Source organism: Myxine glutinosa, chromosome 5, assembly GCF_964187855.1.
Source record: "Myxine glutinosa chromosome 5, kmMyxGlut1.1, whole genome shotgun sequence".
NCBI classification, from domain to species: Eukaryota; Metazoa; Chordata; class Myxini; order Myxiniformes; family Myxinidae; genus Myxine; species Myxine glutinosa.
Window position 1 is genome coordinate 82,407,726 of NC_136265.1, and position 20,393 is coordinate 82,428,118.

A 20,393-nucleotide genomic window follows, 5' to 3' on the forward strand; every position below is an offset into this window, starting at 1 on the left:
GACAAGGCGAAGACGTTTGACGTCGACCAGCAGCCCGTGCGCGCAGAGGAAGTCGGCGCCCAGCAAAGCCATGGGGACGCAGGCGGTCACAAAGGTCCACTGAAAGCGCTGGCTGCCGAAGCAGAGGGTGACGTTGCGCAGGCCGAAAGTGCGTATGGCCGAGCCATTAGCAGCGACCAAAGAGGGGCCGCAAACGGCGTCCCGCCTGTCCTGCTCGGAGGCGGGTATGACGCTCAGTTGGGCGCCGGTGTCACAAAGGAAACGCCGCCCAGACGCTTTGTCCCGAATAAAAAGCAAGTTGCCCGAGTGGCCGGCCCTCATGGCTGGGAATGAACGCCGGCCCGGCCGTTTCCCGACTTGCCGAAAGTGCACGGGGGTCGGCACGTCCGAGCCTTGTGTCCGAACCTGGCGTGGTAATAACACCACGCCTGGTCAGGTGGAGGCCCCGGCCGTCGTGTCGGAAGCGGTCGGTGCGGCGTGGCGGCCGCCAGTTTCACCGGCAGTTCGGCCTCCAACCGCGCAAGGCGCTCGGGCGTCGTGGGCATCGCCTCGGACGGCGGCAGGCTCCCGGTAGCCGCGCCGATGTGTTGGCCCGCCGAGATCTTATCGGCTTCCCTGGTGAGGGCGCGGGGATCGGTGATCGACGTGCCAGCCAGGGCGAGGAGTTCCGGGTGAGGCAGCTGGCGAAGGAACAACTTGCGGAACAGAAAATCCGGAGAGTGCTCACCGAGCAACGAGAGCATATAGTCCATGCGCTCGGACGGGCGCGTGTCGCCGAGCTCGGGCAGGTCGAGCAGGTGCCGTGCGCGTGCCGCCGGTGAGAGGGCGAAAGCGTCGAGGAGGAACGTCTTCAGCGCGTCATACTTGTCGGCAGCCGGCGGGTGCTCGAGGAGGCTCAGGGCGCGGGCCGCGGTGGCGGAACCGAGCGCTGCCACGACGTGGTGGAAGCGGGTGTCGTCCGCGGTGATGCCTCGCAGGGCGAACTGGGAGTCCGCCTGGGCGAACCAAACAGCCGCGTGAGCCTCCCAGAAGGTAGGCAGTTTAAGAGTCACTGCCGTGTCCATGTCGGTAGGTCACCAGTGAAGGAGCTGAGCTCCAACGCGAGTCGAAAGAATTGACGCGACCAAAGACGGAATTCGTCCGAGTTGCTTTATTGAAACAAAACAGCTCAGGTATTCTCTCTAAAAGCCCGTTTATCGGGCAGCAATATATATACACATTTATGTCGGGAAGTTTGCCCGGCAAAAGCTATACCGGGCATGCCCGGGTGTCAAGGGCGAGCCTTGGAAAGGCGAGTCTGGACCTGCCCGGGCGTGTTTGGCTGCGGCCTGGCAAGTCGAGGCTGGGCGTGCCCGGGCGCTCTGGACGAGCACTGGAAAGGCGAGAGCGGGCATGCCCGGACGCTCTGGGCGAGCCCTGGAAAGGCGATAGCGGGCATGCCCGGACACTCTGGGCGAGCCCTGGAAAGGCGATAGCGGGCATGCCCGGACGCTCTGGGCGAGCCCTGGAAAGGCGAGAGCGGGCATGCCCGGGAAAGACGAGACCGGGCGTGCCCGGGAGGTTCGGGCGTGCCCGGGAACAGTGAGTCCGGGCATGCCCGGGAGAGGCGCGTCTGGCCGTGTTCTGGCCGGTGCAAGGCGATTGTGTGCATCCAGCGGTAACCGCTACAATATACTGTTTAAATCTTAGGAGTCAAATCGCTTTTCTCTCCTATCTCCGAAAATGTAACGTTGAAGATTTACGTTTCAAGCGGTGTATAAATGCAGTAAAGAACCACTCGATACGTCATTTTATTTTATTTTTTTTCGTTTTTTAAATACGTTAAATTTATTTTACGTCGTTTTATTATGTAAGATGTGAATGTAAAACCTGTGACTATTATAGCGGCAAACAAAATAATCATTGATCAATGGCGTTATGTAACGCCACTGAAAAACACCCCTCTGTGGCTCTCCATAACGTTTGGATATACACCTCCTCCCCAAGCGTTAAATTACAAGTAGATGTGGAGATGTGTCGTTCACGTTTTTAGTTTACTGTACAGGTAAAGTGAGCACAGTGGACAGACGACTTTCACAAAGAGGTGGTGTGGTTTTCATCATGAGTGAAGCACATTTTCCTCGGTTGTGAAAGATCTAACAAAAGACACATGCGGGCCGCATCATCTATCTATAATTCCAGTAATCTCTGTGTGTGTGTATGTGTGTGTGTATGTGTGTGTGTATGTGTGTGTGTTTGTCTGTGACCGCTGTTTCTCGACAACTACCGGTCCGATATACTTGAAACTTGCCAGGTATATTGCTGGGGACCCGAGGATGTGCCTTTTCAAGGTTTCATATTAATCGGAGAAGTAGTTACCGAGCTATGGCGATTTATTTACCAAACTAATCACAGAACAGGTTGCGGGGTAGGCCAGCCAATCACAGAACACGTTGTTGCGTAGGCGTGGCCGATGTGAATTCGAGGCGTAGCGGGCGCCATTTGGAGGAGCTGGGAGGACTCAGTCGTGATAGAGTGAGCCTGAGTGAGTATATCAAGACAAGAACAAGATCTAGAAGGAGGTATGTACGGTGCGATTCATATAATATATTGTTTAGTTATCGTCGATGAGGAATTTGGGGTCGGAATGGGTGATCGGCCTGGGTGACTGGGTCTCGACTAGATGCTGGGCCGCACCAAGGAACGGGCACCCACGTACGGGCACGACCTGAGGATGTGCCTTTTCAAGGTTTCATATTAATCGGAGAAGTAGTTACCGAGCTATGGCGATTTCTTTACCAAACTCCGCAAGCCGTTCGCTTTGGACCAAACCATTTCATGTAAATAGAGGGGGGGGGATTGTCACCGTTCTCGCAATCCGTTCGCTTTGGCTTTGCGAATGGACCAAACCATTTCATGTAAATAGAGGGGGGGGATATAATTTTAGATATATATATAGTACGGGCATGCCCTAGTCTATCTATAATTCCAGTAATATCTGTGTGTATGTGTGTGTGTGTGTGTGTGTGTGTGTGTGTTTGTCTGTGACCGCTGTTTCTCGACAAATACCGGTCCGATATACTTGAAACTTGCCAGGTATATTGCTGGGGACCCGAGGATGTGCCTTTTCAAGGTTTGAAATTAATCGGACAAGTGGTTCCCAAGGTATGGTCACCGTACTCGCAAGCCGTTCGCTTTGGCTTTGCGAATGGACCAAACCATTTCATGTAAATAGAGGGGGGGGGGGGGGGGGGTTCTACCGTACTCGCAAGCCGTTCGCTTTGGCTTTGCGAATGGACCAAACCATTTCATGTAAATAGAGGGGGGGGGTTCTGTGGTCGTTACTGCCACGTGGTTTCAAAGTTTTTTTTTTGCACGCACGTACGGGCAAGCACGTACGGGCAAGCACGTACGTACGGGCACGTCCTCGTCTATCTATAATTCCAGTAATCTCTGTGTGTATGTGTGTGTGTCTGTGTGTGTGTTTGTCTGTGACCGCTGTTTCTCGACAACTACCGGTCCGATATACTTGAAACTTGCCAGGTATATTGCTGGGGACCCGAGGATGTGCCTTTTCAAGGTTTGAAATTAATCGGACAAGTGGTTCCCAAGGTATGGTCACCGTACTCGCAAGCCGTTCGCTTTGGCTTTGCGAATGGACCAAACCATTTCATGTAAATAGAGGGGGGGGTTCTACCGTACTCGCAAGCCGTTCGCTTTGGCTTTGCGAATGGACCAAACCATTTCATGTAAATAGAGGGGGGGGGGGTTCTGTGGTCGTTACTGCCACGTGGTTTCAAAGTTTTTTTTTTGCACGCACGTACGGGCAAGCACGTACGGGCAAGCACGTACGTGCGGGCACGTCCTAGTGAGTAACAAAGCCGATATAAATCAGATGATGTTTAACACAAAATTTTCTTTTTCTTTGTCACGTGGGACTTTTCTCTTTGTCACGTGGGACTTTTCTCTGTCACGTGGGACTTTTCTCTTTGCCACGTGGGACTTTTCTCTTTGCCACGTGGGACTTTTCTCTTTGTAACGTGGGACTTTTCTCTGTCATGTGGGACTTTTCTCTTCGTCACGTGGGACCTTTCTCTTTGTCACGTGGGACTTTTCTCTTTGCCGCGTGGGACTTTTCTCTTTGCCACGTGGGACTTTTCTCTTTGTCACGTATAACTTTTCTCTTTGTCACATGGGACTTTTCTTTGTCACATGGGACTTTTCTCTTTGCCACGTGGGACTTTTTTCTTTGCCACGTGGGACTTTTCTTTGTCACATGGGACTTTTCTTTTTGCCACGTTGGACTTTCCACTTTGCCACGTGGGACTTCTCTCTTTGCCACGTGGGACGTTTCTCTTTGACAGTGGGACTTTTCTCTTTGCCACGTGGGACTTTTCTCTTTGCCACGTGGGACGTTTCTCTTTGACAGTGGGACTTTTCTCTTTGCCACGTGGGACTTTTCTCTTTGCCACGTGGGACGTTTCTCTTTGACAGTGGGACTTTTCTCTTTGCCACGTGGGACTTTTCTCTTTGCCACGTCGGACTTTCCTCTTTGCCACGTCGGACGTTATTTTATACACTTTATTCACTTCTCCACATTTCCATAAATGGACAAAAAGCCAAGGAATGTGATGAGATTATCACAGAAGCAGTACACCAGTGATTGAACCTGAACGACAAAAGGAAGGTTAACACCATGCAGAAGATGCCAGGTCATCCAAAGCAGTCCAATAGCCGGTGGTACTGCAGCAAGAGGCCATTTTATGGAGATAAACACTTCTTCAGAACTAGAATCTGAAAGTGAGAGTGACACTGATGAAGATTCCACAGAGTGTGAGCAGGACTCACAGTAACATTAATCAAATTGCCTTTTCCAATTCGATTCCACTTCTACGATAACAAACCTGTCAAGTGAAACTGTTCAAAATCAGACACTTGTGGTTGACCGCATTTGTTGGTACTAGGACGTGCCCGCACGTACGTGCTTGCCCGTACGTGCGTGCAAAAAAAAAACTTTGAAACCACGTGGCAGTAACGACCACAGAACCCCCCCCTCTATTTACATGAAATGGTTTGGTCCATTCGCAAAGCCAAAGCGAACGGCTTGCGAGTACGGTAGAACCCCCCCCCCCCCTCTATTTACATGAAATGGTTTGGTCCAAAGCGAACGGCTTGCGAGTACGGTGACAATCCCCCCCCTCTATTTACATGAAATGGTTTGGTCCATTCACAAAGCCAAAGCGAACGGCTTGCGAGTACGGTAGAACCCCCCCCCCCCCTCTATTTACATGAAATGGTTTGGTCCATTCGCAAAGCCAAAGCGAACGGCTTGCGAGTACGGTGACCATACCTTGGGAACCACTTGTCCGATTAATTTCAAACCTTGAAAAGGCACATCCTCGGGTCCCCAGCAATATACCTGGCAAGTTTCAAGTATATCGGACCGGTAGTTGTCGAGAAACAGCGGTCACAGACAAACACACACACACACACACACACAGAGATTACTGGCATTATAGAGAGACTAGGACGTGCCCGTACGTGGGTGCCCGTTCCTTGCCAAAAAAAAAAAAAAAATCGGAATAGATAGATCTAACAATAACACAGTGCCAAGTCGCAAGGAAAAGTAGAAAGAGAAGAGAAAACATTCCAAACCGCGAGGCAAAAACAACACGGCACGCTTCACCGTCCGGCAACTGAATATAAAAAAAAAAAAGAAAACGCTCTTCGCTTTCGCGTGATCGTGCGTGGGGAAAAAAACAAAAAAAAACAACGCTCTTCGCTTCCGCCCTTCGCTCTGACTGAATTGGGAGAAATAATGCGCATAAGAAATCGAGAAATTATTATTTTCTCCGGAAGAAATCGAATTACGAACCGTAATGGCGCACGCGCTCGGCTCGGCTCGCTCTCACATCGGCCACGCCTACGCAACAACGTGTTCTGTGATTGGCTGGCCTACCCCGCAACGTGTCCTGTGATTAGTTTGGTAAATAAATCGCCATAACTCGGTAAATACTTGTCCGATTAATTTCAAACCTTGAAAAGGCACATCCTCGGGTCCCCAGCAATATACCTGGCAAGTTTCAAGTATATCGGGACCGGTAGTTGTCGAGAAACAGCGGTCACAGACAAACACACAGACACACAGACATTCACACAGAGATTACTAGAATTATAGATAGACTAGGGCGTGCCCGTACTATATATATATATCTAAAATTATATCCCCCCCCCCCTCTATTTACATGAAATGGTTTGGTCCATACGGGTTTGGTCCCGTACGTGCGTGCAAAAAAACATGCGTGCAAACAACAACAACAAAAAACAACTTTGAAACCATGTGGCAGTAACGACCACAGAACCCCCCCCCCCCCCTCTATTTACATGAAATGGTTTGGTCCATTCGCAAAGCCAAAGCGAACGGCTTGCGAGTACGGTAGAACCCCCCCCCCCCCCCCCTCTATTTACATGAAATGGTTTGGTCCATTCGCAAAGCCAAAGCAAACGGCTTGCGAGTACGGTGACCATACCTTGGGAACCACTTGTCCGATTAATTTCAAACCTTGAAAAGGCACATCCTCGGGTCCCCAGCAATATACCTGGCAAGTTTCAAGTATATCGGACCGGTAGTTGTCGAGAAACAGCGGTCACAGACAAACACACAGACAAACACACAGACACACACACACACACACACACACACACACACACACACACACACACACACACAGAGATTACTGGAATTATAGATAGACTAGGGCATGCCCGTACTATATATATATCTAAAATTATATCCCCCCCCTCTATTTACATGAAATGGTTTGGTCCATTCGCAAAGCCAAAGCGAACGGCTTGCGAGTACGGTGACAATCCCCCCCCTCTATTTACATGAAATGGTTTGGTCCATTCGCAACGACCACAGAACCCCACCCCTCTATTTACATGAAATGGTTTGGTCCATTCGCAAAGCCAGTAACGACCACAGAACCCCCCCCCCCCCTCTATTTACATGAAATGGTTTGGTCCATTCGCAACGCCAAAGCGAACGGCGAACGGCTAAATCGCCATAGCTCGGTAACTACTTGTCCGATTAATTTCAAACATTGAAAAGGCACATCCTCGGGTCCCCAGCAATATACCTGGCAAGTTTCAAGTATATCGGACCCGTGGTTGTCGAGAAACAGCGGTTACAGACACACATACACACATACACACATACACACATACACACACACATACACACACACATACACACACACACATCACACAGAGATTACTGGAATTATAGATAGATGACAGCGATAAAAAAAATCAATTATTCAAGGGAACTTTCAGAAATTGTACTTTTTCAACACCGTCATGAAAATAATCCAGGTATAAAGTTATTTTTTATTATGAAATCAGATTTAATGGTTATAGTTTCCCCTCATTTATTCCAAAAACCTCCACAAGCCCTGACAAAATAAACAAAAACTAGAGAGGTTCCAGGGAACCTGGACTCAACTGGTCTATATCAATATGGTTAGAATATGCATAATAGAACCACAAACTATATAGTTTATATGTGCTAAAAATATATGACAAAAATTGATTTTTCAATATGGCCGCCATGCCGCGCTCATTTTGGGGCGTGCAACGCCCAAATGCAATCCCCAACTAGTTTATGTCTTAAAGATGCTGCATAACAAGTTTCATCAAATTTCATCAATATTTGTGACTTTTAGAGCGTAGACGTCGAATTGTTTACAGACGACAGACAGACAGACAGACAGACAAACGACAGACGGACACTGGGTGTCGACAAAAACTCAGCTGGACATAGTCCAGTTGAGTTAACAAGGACCTTGTACTCTAGGTTCATTACCTTTAATGTGGTATGAGCAACAGACCTGTGTAATATGAAAGCTAAATATTTAATTTTTTTAAATATCGCATACACAAGCAAGGTTACTGAGATGGTTGCCATGGCAACATAAATCAGCCAATCACAGCCATGACCTTATCATATTGAGACAATGTCCTGAGGAATATATTTCTGCAAACTGAACGTGAAATGTTCAATGTTTTTTGAAATATCACATACACAAAATTACATGGAGAGATGGTCCAAAAGTACATGGACAGATGAAAAGTCATTTTGGTAAAGGATCATTATTCATTAATTGATTCATGAATCTTTCTCCTTTACCGTTAGTCTCCCATGTATCATGCGCAGAATACAGTTTACAGTGGAGGATGATTTACTTCTCGTCTAGGCTCTGCTCATTTAATCTTCTCTGATTCATCTTGAACCACATAGTGGTTGGTTGTAGAACAGGCGACACCTTTTTAGCTTAGGTTGAGAACTCTGTCCTGTCTTTAGGCAGGGATACCCTTCCTCATTGGAGAAGGTGCAGTCATTATGCTTTTCAGCACACATTCTGGCTGCTCAGTGTGGCCTCACCGACTTAGGCTTCAGCATATGTGGGGTCTGTGTTCCTTTAGTCATTTTCTTTGACTGATTTATCATTGTTTGGCATATTTTTGTTACAGCCAGCCATTTTGCTTTCCCCAAGAGGCTGTAGGGTCTAGGCTGCTTTACAGGGGTCACCAATGGCACTCAGAGGAGTCGTGCCAAGAAGGTATATGCTAGGGGTGTGCATCTGCCTGCTTGCTTTCTCCTCACTGGTTTGCTTAATACACTCGGGATCGCTCACAGGGGAGGTATCCACAAAATACAATCACAGGGGAGGTATTTCTCCCGTTGGTTGTTTTCTCCATATGCGAGTTTCAGAAGGTGGAACGGAGCCCTCCCAGGTCTCAAAAAGTATCCATCTTCATGTGTGCATGTGTATATTGTTACGGATTCGTCACTTCCGTTGTTGTGGTTTTCATCCACTGTAAACATTTTTGATTCCATGTACTATTATTGTTGTCGTTTTAGGGAAATAGAGATTACTATTTTCAAAAGGTAAAAAAGTTAATGTTTTAAATGAAACCGGAACCGGACGACGACGAAGAGGACGAAGTGGAAGAGGAGGAAGAGAAGGCGGAGCAAGTGAGTCGGACAAGAAGCCTAGCTGCTTCGAGGTCTGGAGCGAACGATTGGCGAACGAGGGTCACGAGTGAACTTTGGGTTTCCTGGGAAAGGGATTCCTGTGACAGAGTTGTCATGGCTGTGACAGATAAACCTGTGTGGCAGGTTTTGCGGTTGATTCCGAGGAGAAACATTGTAGTGCCGTTACGCCTCGAGAACGGGCCGTCGGCCATTTTGACTCGCGCGCTTTGCGCATCGCTCAAGGTTTTTCACTTCACTTCAACCATTTTCACCGCATTCAGACGTTAATCTGGTGTGCGTGTGTAACGCGGCTTTTGAGTGGGAAATCTGCGGTTCGCCGATTTGGAGCCGTGGAACGTCCATACCCGAGGGTGTGATTTCCCAGTCGCCTTGAGGGCACCTTTGCGAAGCTTTGGCCGCGTGACTGTGACTGTCATCCGAACGGGATTCTGGTCTCGATTGGACATCGTTCTGACGATCACGGGAGTGGATCGACTTTGGCTTGAAGCCGGAAAAAACTTTGGCTTGAAGCCGGAATAGAGACATTGGGAATGTTCTTCTTTTCACTCACTTGGAGCACAGTGAGTTATATTGTACGAGCCTGATGGTGCCATCATAGGAAATATATATTGGTTGTACAATTGATTACTATTGTTGTTGTACTGTTATTCTTGTGTGATCTTAATACAATGTGATCTTACCTCACGGCCCGTGCGCGTCAGCGTCTTCAACCTGCAAGGTGATTAAACTTACACGAACACAGGAGGTTGAATAGAAAAGAAAATAATACAAGGGTTTATTTAAAACAATTATCGGGACAGGGAAACGTGATGATCAAACTAAATCCTAAGTTGGACGTCCCCACACCAAACTTCAGAAACGACACAAAGGGAGAATGAAGCAAATAAAATGTTGTGTTCGTTCATGGGGACTTAGCTCTGTCTGTGGTGAGTCAGGACTCGTCAGCTTCGAGCGCCATCATCTGACGCAGCTCCGTGCTTGGCGGGAAGTAGGCCTCGATGCCCCCGTTCGCGTGCCGCTAGGCCACCGAGCCACTCGCTCGCCCTGGTCTCGCCTGCTCCAGTGGCAAGCCATGCTCACTTCGTGAATGCCAGGCAGGAGAATCGATGGTGCTCCAATGTTGCTCCAACAGGTAATTTGCGGTTCGCAAAAGGAAGGTCCAACCGGGAACGACAGACAAAGCAAAAGGGAAGTCCGGGCAGGAACGAAGCCAAAGCGAGAAGGGCAAAATGCCGGTGAGCCAGTTGTTTTGTTGCTCGTGATCTGACATCACTGCCCTCCCTCGACCAATCCTTTGCAAGGTGGGCGTGGCCTCAGCCTGCCTGGCACGATGTTTCATCGCCATGGTGGCATACTGCGCGGCCGCTTGGGGTTTATTCTTCCGGTCAGTCTTATTGTGGAGAAGGGGAATTAATTAATGTGTGCAGCTAAGGGCCAAGCTAAGTGTCTATGGTGCAGTGCCAAAAGGGACAACGGGATAGCGACAGGGGGGATGACATACAAGGGAATTTTACCCATAATCCCAGAACTAATTAGCATGCCCCACCCCCTCGTAACAGGGACAAATATCCAACTTATCCGACATCCGGGCTACAGGTCCCTGACTTACTGTACATCGAGATGGTTCTTCTATCACGATCATCGGAGCACCTACCAATGCAGATCTACCTGGATCTAGATATTCCCACCTACCCCAAATTAATAACAATATTGTTACAGCCACGGGCTTTGGGTCTACTATGAGGGAATGGAGGAGGGGGGGGGGGGGTGAGGGGTTGCCTCCATTCCTCCAAAAATACCAGACCTGAGGCTGCCAGGTACGGATAAACTCCACGACCTGGATGGGTTGCTGGGAAACGGCAAATGCCAATTAGTCGCCACGTGGTCCAGGGTCCTCTGTCTAATTACCGTTTACCTGGACGTTGCATGGTCTCCCAACCAGGGGATGCACCCTCGGTTGTGCATTAATCTTATCTTAATTAAATCCTAATTGGGGCGGCCGAGCAACCGCAGAGTGCACACTGGACTTGGTTCAGAGCCAGTTAATTGGGAAATGATAATCTCCCAGAGTAACTGAGGTGTGGATGGTGCTGGACCAATGGAAGAAAGGACGAACACAGACAGATCGGTAAAACAATTCAACAAGATGGGAATTTATTATGTAGAAGGCAAATGTGTAATGCAAAATCTGAGGTCACGCGGTGCGGCTCAAGCACTTTAATGTACAAAGTAAGCAGGTAATCATAGGTGGACATGCAAAAAAAATGTACAAAAAGTGGAAATGATTTGCAAGCAATGAAGGGAGCAAGCAATGTACAGAAAAGGAAAACGGCCGAGGAGCAGCACTTATACCTATGCCTTACCGTATTTTCCAGTGTATTAACCATGCTTTTTATCGGCACAAAAAGTTTAAAGTTGGTCTCAAAAACAATCAATGCAGAATTTCAATTACATTCCCATTGTCATCCATATACCAGTCTATCTGTAGTCTACATACTGGGGAATGTCTAGAGCTTTCATAATTATGTTAAACTATGTAAGTACAAGTAATTTTGGTTGCACATTTTTTCCCGTTGAGTAATGTATGGTAACCCCGACATGTCATCGCTCTCCTGTCAATTCTGGTTGATTGACAAACAGGATTGAGGAATGATTGACGGGAATACCCACTTGGGGTCACACCAAAATAATTATTGACAATAGCTAGAGTCTAATTACGGAGCACCCATCTCAAATAGGACGAAAACCTCCGTCCCATCCACCTGTGCAGGTAAGGACCTCGCTGCCTTCCACTACCCCCGCATGTGTCACTACCGCCATAGTTGGGTATACGCCTCTGAGGTAAAGCTCGGTCGGCCATCCGTCACCTCCTCGGTCGGCCAAATGAAACCTCAATCAACAATGTTGTTTTTTCCTTTTTGTGTTTGAGCACGATGTCCGGTCTCAATGCTCTGTCTGCAATATCCACACTTGATGGGATTGTCTTGTGTGACGTGTTCCTTGTGTTCCGAGTGCATATGTGAGCACTAGGTGTTCATTTTCAAAGATCGGATTTGGTTTGTCTTTCCATGATTGTTCTGGAACCGGAATGTTTACAGATGTGCCAGTGTATTACTCTGCAGATGCTGTGATGTCTTTCTGTGTACAACTCTTCCGACATGAGTTTTTTTTTTTGACACCCCGAAAGGAGGTGACTGGTACTTTCTATTTCTACCCCACAAAACCTGCATTTGTCCGATTGGCTCAATCCTGCCATTTTCGTAAAGCCGTCAGTGTAGTGTCCCTGGTCTTGGGCATTTATGATGACTCGTTCTCCATCCTAAATAATTTGACCTCTTCTTAGCCATTCCAATGAGCTTTCCTCATCAATCCCTGTTCTGTCAAGCTCTTTTTTGAATCATCCAACTCTTTTGTCTATTTCTCTTTCAAAAAATTTCTCCCATTTGTCAGAGTATATCTTTACCACTGTGTGTTTTTTGATGTTGTTTTAAATATGATGACAGAGTAAATGATTTGTTGCACACAGAACACTTGTGCAGCTTCTCAGCTGTGTGAATTTTTTGATGTCTTTTCATTAACGAGTAAGTTACAAAATCCTTGGTGCACACGGAACACTGGTATGGCTTCTCATCTGTGTGTATTATTTGATGAGCTTTCAAAGAAGACAAGGTGATATATGCCTTGCTGCACATAGAACAATTATACGGCTTTTCACCAGTGTGAATTCTTTCATGTCTTTTCATTGAGGAGTGAATGATAAAATCTTTGCTACAAACAGAGCACTTGTGAGGCCTCTCTCCCATGTGTAATTTCCGATGTTTGTACAAAGTTGACGAACAAGCAAACGCGTTGCCGCATACAGAACACTTGTACGGCTTCTCACCCGTGTGAATTCTTTCATGCCTTTTCATGGATGAGGAAGTTGTAAAATCCTTACTGCAAAAAGAGCACTTGTGCAGTCTTCTTTCACTGTGTATTTTTTTATGCTGATATAAATTATAGGATTGACCAAAAACCATGTTGCAAACGAAACACTTGTAGGGCTTCTCTCCTGTATGTTTTGTTTGATGATTCTTCAACGTTTGCGAGAGACTAAAGGCCTTAGGACACACAAAACATTTGTAGGGCCTCTCTCCTGTATGTATTCTTTGATGCTGATGTAAATGTGTTGAATCAAAAAATTCCTTGCTGCAAAAAGAACAACTGTAGGGCTTCTCACCCGTATGAATGATTCGATGTTTTCTCAATGATGAAGACGTTGCAAAATCCTTGCTGCAAAAAGAGCACTTGTGGGGCCTTTCTCCCATGTGTACTTTTTGATGTTTATAAAAATTTGATGTACAAGCAAATGCGTTGCCGCATATAGTACACTTGTACGGCTTCTCACCTGTGTGAATTCTTTCATGTACTCTCATTGATGAGGAACTTATAAAATCCTTGTTGCAAGAAGAACACTTGTGAGGCCTTTCTCCCGTGTGTAATTTTTGATGTTTGTGTAAAGTTGATGAACAAGTAAACGCGTTGCCACACACAGGACACTTGTACGGCTTCTCACCCGTGTGAATTCTTTCATGTCTTTTCTTTGATGCGGAAGTTAGAAAATCCTTACTGCAAACAGAGCATTTGTGCGGTCTACTTCCAATGTGGATGTTTTTATGTTGATATAATTTAGAGGATTGACGAAAAACCTTGCTGCATACAGGACACTTGTATGGCTTCTCACCTGTGTGAATTCTCTCATGTATTTTCATTGATGAAGATGTTGGAAAATCCTTGCTGCAAAAAGAGCACTTGTGGGGCTTCTTTCCAGCGTGTATGTTTTGATGAAGATGTAAAGATGATAATATGGTAAATGATTTGTCGCACACAGAACACTTGTGTGATCTCTCACTTCTTTGGATATTATTGAGGGTCTCTGTACAATTCTTGCAAATGTGGTTGTAAGACACGATGCTAAATGTGTCAGTTCCTTGACAAATGGTCCGTGTCATGTGTGAATTGAAAACTCCGAGGTCGAACAACTGGGAACAGTTGGAACAAGAAATCTGTTTCAATTGTCTCTCTGTAAAGACAAGTCACAAAAAGCACGATAAATTCAAACCATCCTTGAAAAATAGAACTTAATTGACAAATATTGCACACAAATTACATTTGAGGAAACACAAACGACATTATCAGACATTATTCAATTTTTCTGGACATTGTCTTCAATCAAAAGGGTGGCTCCATCCGACGTAAGGTTAACGCCTGAAACAGCACCTTCTTGTTTTCACGGCAATTATTAAACTTCAACAAACATGCTGTTGAATTCTGAATGCATCGTTCTACCTGTCCATGGACAAGGAATGATTTTCAAAGCTCTAGCTTTTCCAATTTCCAGAAAAGAGGGGTGAAACAACTTAAGGGTACCAACCCTCGAGGGAGAGTAAGAATTCACAGTGCTCTGAAATGGTTTTATTGACAGCGAGAAGAAAAGGACCTGCCTATAAATCAGGTCCTTTTCAGATAAGAAGGAAAGGATCAGTCTCCTTGCACCTGCCTATAAATTAAAAAAATCACTTTTAAATTTAGCCCTTTCATGGACACATCATTGGGAATGGTGAGATCAACAAAGTTGTCATGAATAAACTTGTTTCAAGACAGCACAACGTTCATCCATTAAGTAAATATGAGAGTTGGTTGGTTTATCCTCTTAAAGAGGTACTGTGAGTATTTCGGACTACTTGGGTTAAATGTCATGCTTCAGGTGTGGGAGTAGTTTTTGATCTTCTTTAGGTTTATATTATTTTATTCAATTCTATATTTTGCATTGTTTGGTTATCTTCCAAATAAAAGGATCAATGAATCACTTTTTGAGCAAATACCCCCGTTAATTCCAACTTGTACACAAAATAATAAAAATCGAAAACGTCTTTTTCCCTAAAGTTTACTTTATGTTTCCCGGGTGTCCCAGACCCGACACCTGGCAATGTGTAAAATTTTTGACAAAGTTGTGGGTATATTTTAGGAGTTGCGGAAGGCGAGAAGACGAGGCCATTTCGTAGGGTTCGAAGCTCGTTTATTCGTACAGAAATCTCCAGCACTCTCTACGCGAACGGAAGTCGTACCGCTTTTATAAAGCCAAAACCCTCTTCGGAGGGCGTGGCTCCGACAACCGCGCGTGCGTCATGTCCAACAAACCAAAAGCCCCACAGGCCCGTGCACGTGGATTATGACCAAACATAAGGTAACCGTCACATGCGAATAAGTTAACCGCGACATGCTAATAAGTTAACCGCGACATGCGAATAAGGTAACCGCTACATGCGCCCCCCCAGAATGCACTCCCACGGGCATGTACGTAGTTCGCAGGCATGCTCGGCAGTGCCGAGAAGGCTCGAGCAGTGCTCGGCCTCGGTGCGCGCGAAAAAGGGTTGAGCCAACCGAGGGGCTGGTCAAGGCCTCGGGGGAGGCTGCCGAGGTTCCTCGCGGGCCTCCCGAGGATGCAGAGTAGGAGTAGTAGTTGCACGAGTTGCAGCTTTCGACATGCGAGCTGTAGCTGTAGTTGTAGAGTTTTCGCGAGTTGTGAGCAGCAGTGCACGCGAAGGTAACGAAGCAGCCGTGCCGCCAACGTCAGTGCGCGCGCAAGAGATGAGCAGCAGTGCCACCCACATCTCGTAACTGCGTTCCTTCGGAGGGTCCTGGAGCAGGCTCGCCCCTCTGGTCGTAGAGGAGGAGCCGAGCGCGGTGCGCGAACCACATGGCCGCTCGTCGTTTCCGAAACTCCGGCAGTTCGATCGAAACTGCGTTCGAAACCGCGCCCGCATCTGTTCGGGAAAAGCCGGGGTCACCAGTTTAGGTGGCTTCCCTGGCCAAGGCGCGCTTGCCGTGTTCGTTTGCAGCCCCCGAATCCGTTCGGGAGCAGCCGGGGTCACCAGTTTAGGAGTTGCAGAAGGCGAGAAGACGAGGCCATTTCGTAGGGTTCGAAGCTCGTTTATTCGTACAGAAATCTCCAGCACTCTCTACGCGAACGGAAGTCGTACCGCTTTTATAAAGCCAAAACCCTCTTCGGAGGGCATGGCTCCGACAACCGCGCGTGCGTCACGTCCAACAAACCAAAAGCTCCACAGGCCCGTGCACGTGGATTATGACCAAACATAAGGTAACCGTCACATGCGAATAAGTTAACCGCGACATGCGAATAAGTTAACTGCGACATGCGAATAAGGTAACCGCTACAATATCTTCTAAATAAAAGGATCAGTGAATAATCTTTTTTGAGCAAATACTCTTCCATGAGCCTCAACTTTGAAGAGAAAAAAAAAATTTGGCTTTAATTCAATAAATTTTTTATTCCATGGCTTTTTAATTACAAACTCTGTCCGATGGCCAGAAGATATCTTGGTACACCGCCCTCATCAGTTCCCAGTGAGAGGGTGTTCGACACAGATGGGAATATTTATGACGATAAAAAGTTCCCTCAGTGGTGAATGTCGAGAAGCTGTGTTTTCTTCACCACAATCTGCCACTGCTTGAGTGGCAGTATTAGAGAATTGATCTCTGATGCCTGAGCGCTGCCAGACTGCTAAAATAGTGCAAGTTCAATTTGCAAGTATTTATTACTTTTTTATGTTGAATCCATTAAAAAGTTATTGATGTGTGAATTTTCATCACTTGCAAAATCGAAGATTTTTCAAGTACATTGGTTGATCTTGTGCATTATTCTCTGTTTGTTACTTGGTCCAAAAAAAAAAAATTGACAAGTATGATGATCACTCTGGTTTGTGTGTTTGTTTGTTTGTTTGTTTGTTTGTGTGTCTGCTCACTTCTACTTGCCTACAGATCACAATATTAAACCAATCTTCACGAAACTTAACCAAATACTACAGTTGGTAGTCCGACAGAATCCTATTTATTTTTAAGGTCTAAAGGTCAACATAGGCCAAAGGTCGGCCACTTTTTTTTTCAAATTTCTAAAATCCTCAATTTTCATCTGATTTTTGAAATTTGAATAGGATTTTCATATCAGTGAACTGAATTCAACCACCAACTATTTTTGAGATCAACATAGGCCAAAAGGTCAACGTAGGCCAAAAGGTCAACAACCTTTTCGAATTTCTAAAATCCTCAATTTTCATCCGATCGACTTGAAATTTGAATAGGACTTGCATATCAGCTAACTGAAATCGAGCATCAACTATTTTTGAGATCAACATAGGCCAAAAGATCAACATAGGCCAAAGATCAACAACTTTTTTTCAAATTTCTAAAATCCTCAATTTTCATCCGAATGACTTGAAATTTGAATAGCATTTTCATATCAGCAGACCGAATTCAACCACCAACTATTTTTGACATCAACATAGGCCAAAATATCAACATAGGCCAAAGGTCAACAACCTATTCAAATTTCTAAAATCCTCAATTTTCATCCGAATGACTTGAAATTTGAATAGCATTTTCATATCAGCAGACGGAATTCAACCACAAACTATTTTTGACATCAACATAGGCCAAAAGGTCAACATAGGCCAAAAGGTCAACAACCTTTTCAGATTTCTAAAATCCTCAATTTTCATCCAATCGGCTTGAAATTTGAATAGGATTTTCACATCAGCTTACTGAATTCACAACTAATTATTTTTGAGGTCATTGTAGGCCAAAATATCAACATAGGCCAAAGATCAACAACCTTTTCAAATTTCTAAAATCCTCAATTTTAATCTGATTGACTTGAAATTTGAGTATCATTCTCATATCAGCTAACTGAATGCAACCACCAATTATATTTCAGGTCAACATCGGCCAAAAGGTCAACTTAGGCCAAAGGTCAACAACCTTTTCAAATTACTAAAATCCTCAACTTTCATCTGATCGACTTGAAATTTGAATAGGATTCTCATGTCAGCTAACTGAACTCAACCACCAATTATATTTGAGGTACAACATAAGCCAAAAGGTCAACATAGGCCAAATTTCTAAAATTGTCAATTTTCATCCGATTAACTTAAAATTTGAAAATGATTTGCATATCAGGTCACTGAAGTCAACCACCAATTATTTTTGAGGTCAAAAGGATGCTCTATGAGTGGCATTCTACTTTGTCCTCTTTTGCCAAGTGTCGCTCTATCAGTAATTTTTCATCTGCCTGATGACAGTCTGTCTGTCAATCATCTACAGGTCACAATTTTAAACCGATCTTCACAAAACTTCACCAGATGGTAGAGTTGTTCATACGAAAAAAGCATACTGATTTTGAGGTCAAAGGTCATCTTGACGTCCAATTTTAAAAAATTGTCATTTTTCATCGGATTGACTTCTTTTTTTTTTGTACACAAGATCGAAGCTCGTGAAAGAGCTAACAAAATAACTTAACAATAACAAAATAAGCTAACCAAATAACTGAAAGAGCTAACAAAAAGAGCTAACTTGAAAGTTTAACAGCATTTGCATATTGAATCACTAAATTGGGAAACCAACGATATTTGAGGTCAAAAGGTCAAAGGTCACACTCTTACGATGTCTCTCCGAAAATACCGACTGGACAACCCTCCCATCCACTTTCTGAATAATCCTCTCCAAGAAGTTCTGTCACTCAAGCTTTTGGGTCTCACGATCTGCCATGATCTTTCCTGGGAAAACCACAATTCCAAATCTGGCCTCCAAAGCCAGTCGCCGACTGGGCATCCTCCGTCATGCGAAGTCATTCCTTGGCACACCTGAGCTCCTCACCACATACAAGGCTTTCATCCGCAGCTCAATGGAATACTGCTCTCCCCTCTGGGCTGGTGCTCCTGCCTCACACCGAGCTCGTCTTCACGCTGTTGAAACCAAAGCGTTCAGAATCATTAGAATCTCCCACGATGAAGCTAACTCCAAGGGCCTTTCACTCACTCACCCACCGCAGGCAGGTTGGTGGTCTTTCCGTCTTCTAGCGACTCCTCTCTGGCCTTGCCCCCCCACCCCCCAGCTCTCTCTGGGCTCTGTCCCCCAAATATTCCTACAGGTCGCACAAGATCTGCCTGCAACCCTCTTATGGTTAAACAGCCAAAATCAAGACTCTCTGCTCACCTTCACTCCTTCATTCCTCTTTTCTCCCGCCTCTGGAACAAACTCCCTCACTCTCTTCAATCCCACTCCACCCTCCAGGTCTTTAAAACAGCTGTTCACCACCATCTCTTATCTTCCCCCATCCAAAACCTTGATCTTTTCTACCCCTGCTAATTTCACCCCAAAACCACTTTTTTGAAATACCAACTTCTGTCCTGGAAGTCCTTGGTCTCCTTGTGTTTTATACTTATCCCACCACTCCCACCCCCTTCCCACGCCTCCTCCCCCCAAGCCCTCTCCCTCCCACACATCTCCCTGCCCTCAAATGTTATGTTTGTGTGCTTCCCCTTCTCTCCCCATCTTGTCTTCCGCTCCCTCTTTTGATATATCTTGTTTGTCTGGTTGATTTGTTTGTGAAATAAATGTTAGCTCTTTCACGAGCCTCGATTCAGTATACAACAAAAAAAAAAAAGGTCAACTCAAGGTCAAACTTCCAAATTCATCAATTTTCATCTGAAAAACGTCACTTTCATCCGATTAACTTGGACATTAAACAGCAATTACATAGTGCAACACTGAATTGGGAAACCAACTATTTTTGAGGTCAAAGGTCAACTCAAGGTCAAACTTCTAATATCAATTTTCATCTGAAAAATCGTAAATTTTAATCCGATTGACCTGAGCTTTGATAAAATTGTCAATTTTAATCTTAATGAAATGGACAATTTGATGTATTCATGGCAACCTTTTTTGGGGGGAGGTGTGGATTGTGCAAGTATTGTGCTCTGAATGACATCTTCTTGATTATTTGTTTGCTTGTTTATGGTATTATTTCAGTAAAATGTTCTGAAATATATTCAATAAAAGAAAATTAAAGTTTGGGTTCGGGTTAGGGTTCAAAAATGAAAGTTCAACAAAACAGGTTTTTCAAATCAAATTGAGATTTTTGCCTTTTTCACAAAATCTCAGATGATATATCGGCAATTGGTGGGCACGCACTTTCCAAAATCGGTATCGGCATCGGTCGGGCTCTTGATATTGTGGAAGTATATTTCAAGTTTAATTGGCTATTTACTAAAATATATGAGTACAGCAAGAAATTTAAACTATTTGCCATGATACATAAAAGTTTATACATTTTTTCTGATACTACACAAATATGTCCATATATCCTATATGAAAATTCCTTGGGATTTGGTGGTCGGGTAGCATATGCTTATATATGGGGCTGTATATGGGAGATAATAGGCTCGTGCTGCCTGCACGGAGACCTCCCACCTGGACAAGAGCCTTAGGTAATAAAAGGCAGATGCTGTTTGCATTTCCA

At 45.3% G+C, this 20,393-nt stretch overlaps 1 protein-coding gene across 1 annotated transcript in view; it reads right to left on the reverse strand.

Moving 5' to 3' along the window:
- Positions 1 to 12,483: 12,483 nt before the first annotated feature.
- LOC137428091 (uncharacterized) overlaps positions 12,484 to 20,393 on the reverse strand; it is a 31,041-nt gene continuing 23,131 nt past the window's right edge. The window contains exons 4-5 of the mRNA XM_068118021.2: positions 13,118 to 14,099; positions 12,484 to 12,940 (exon numbers count right to left, since the gene is read on the reverse strand). Of these exons, the coding sequence (XP_067974122.2) occupies positions 12,484 to 12,940; positions 13,118 to 14,099 (1,439 nt within the window). The remainder of the gene's footprint in view (positions 12,941 to 13,117; positions 14,100 to 20,393) is intronic.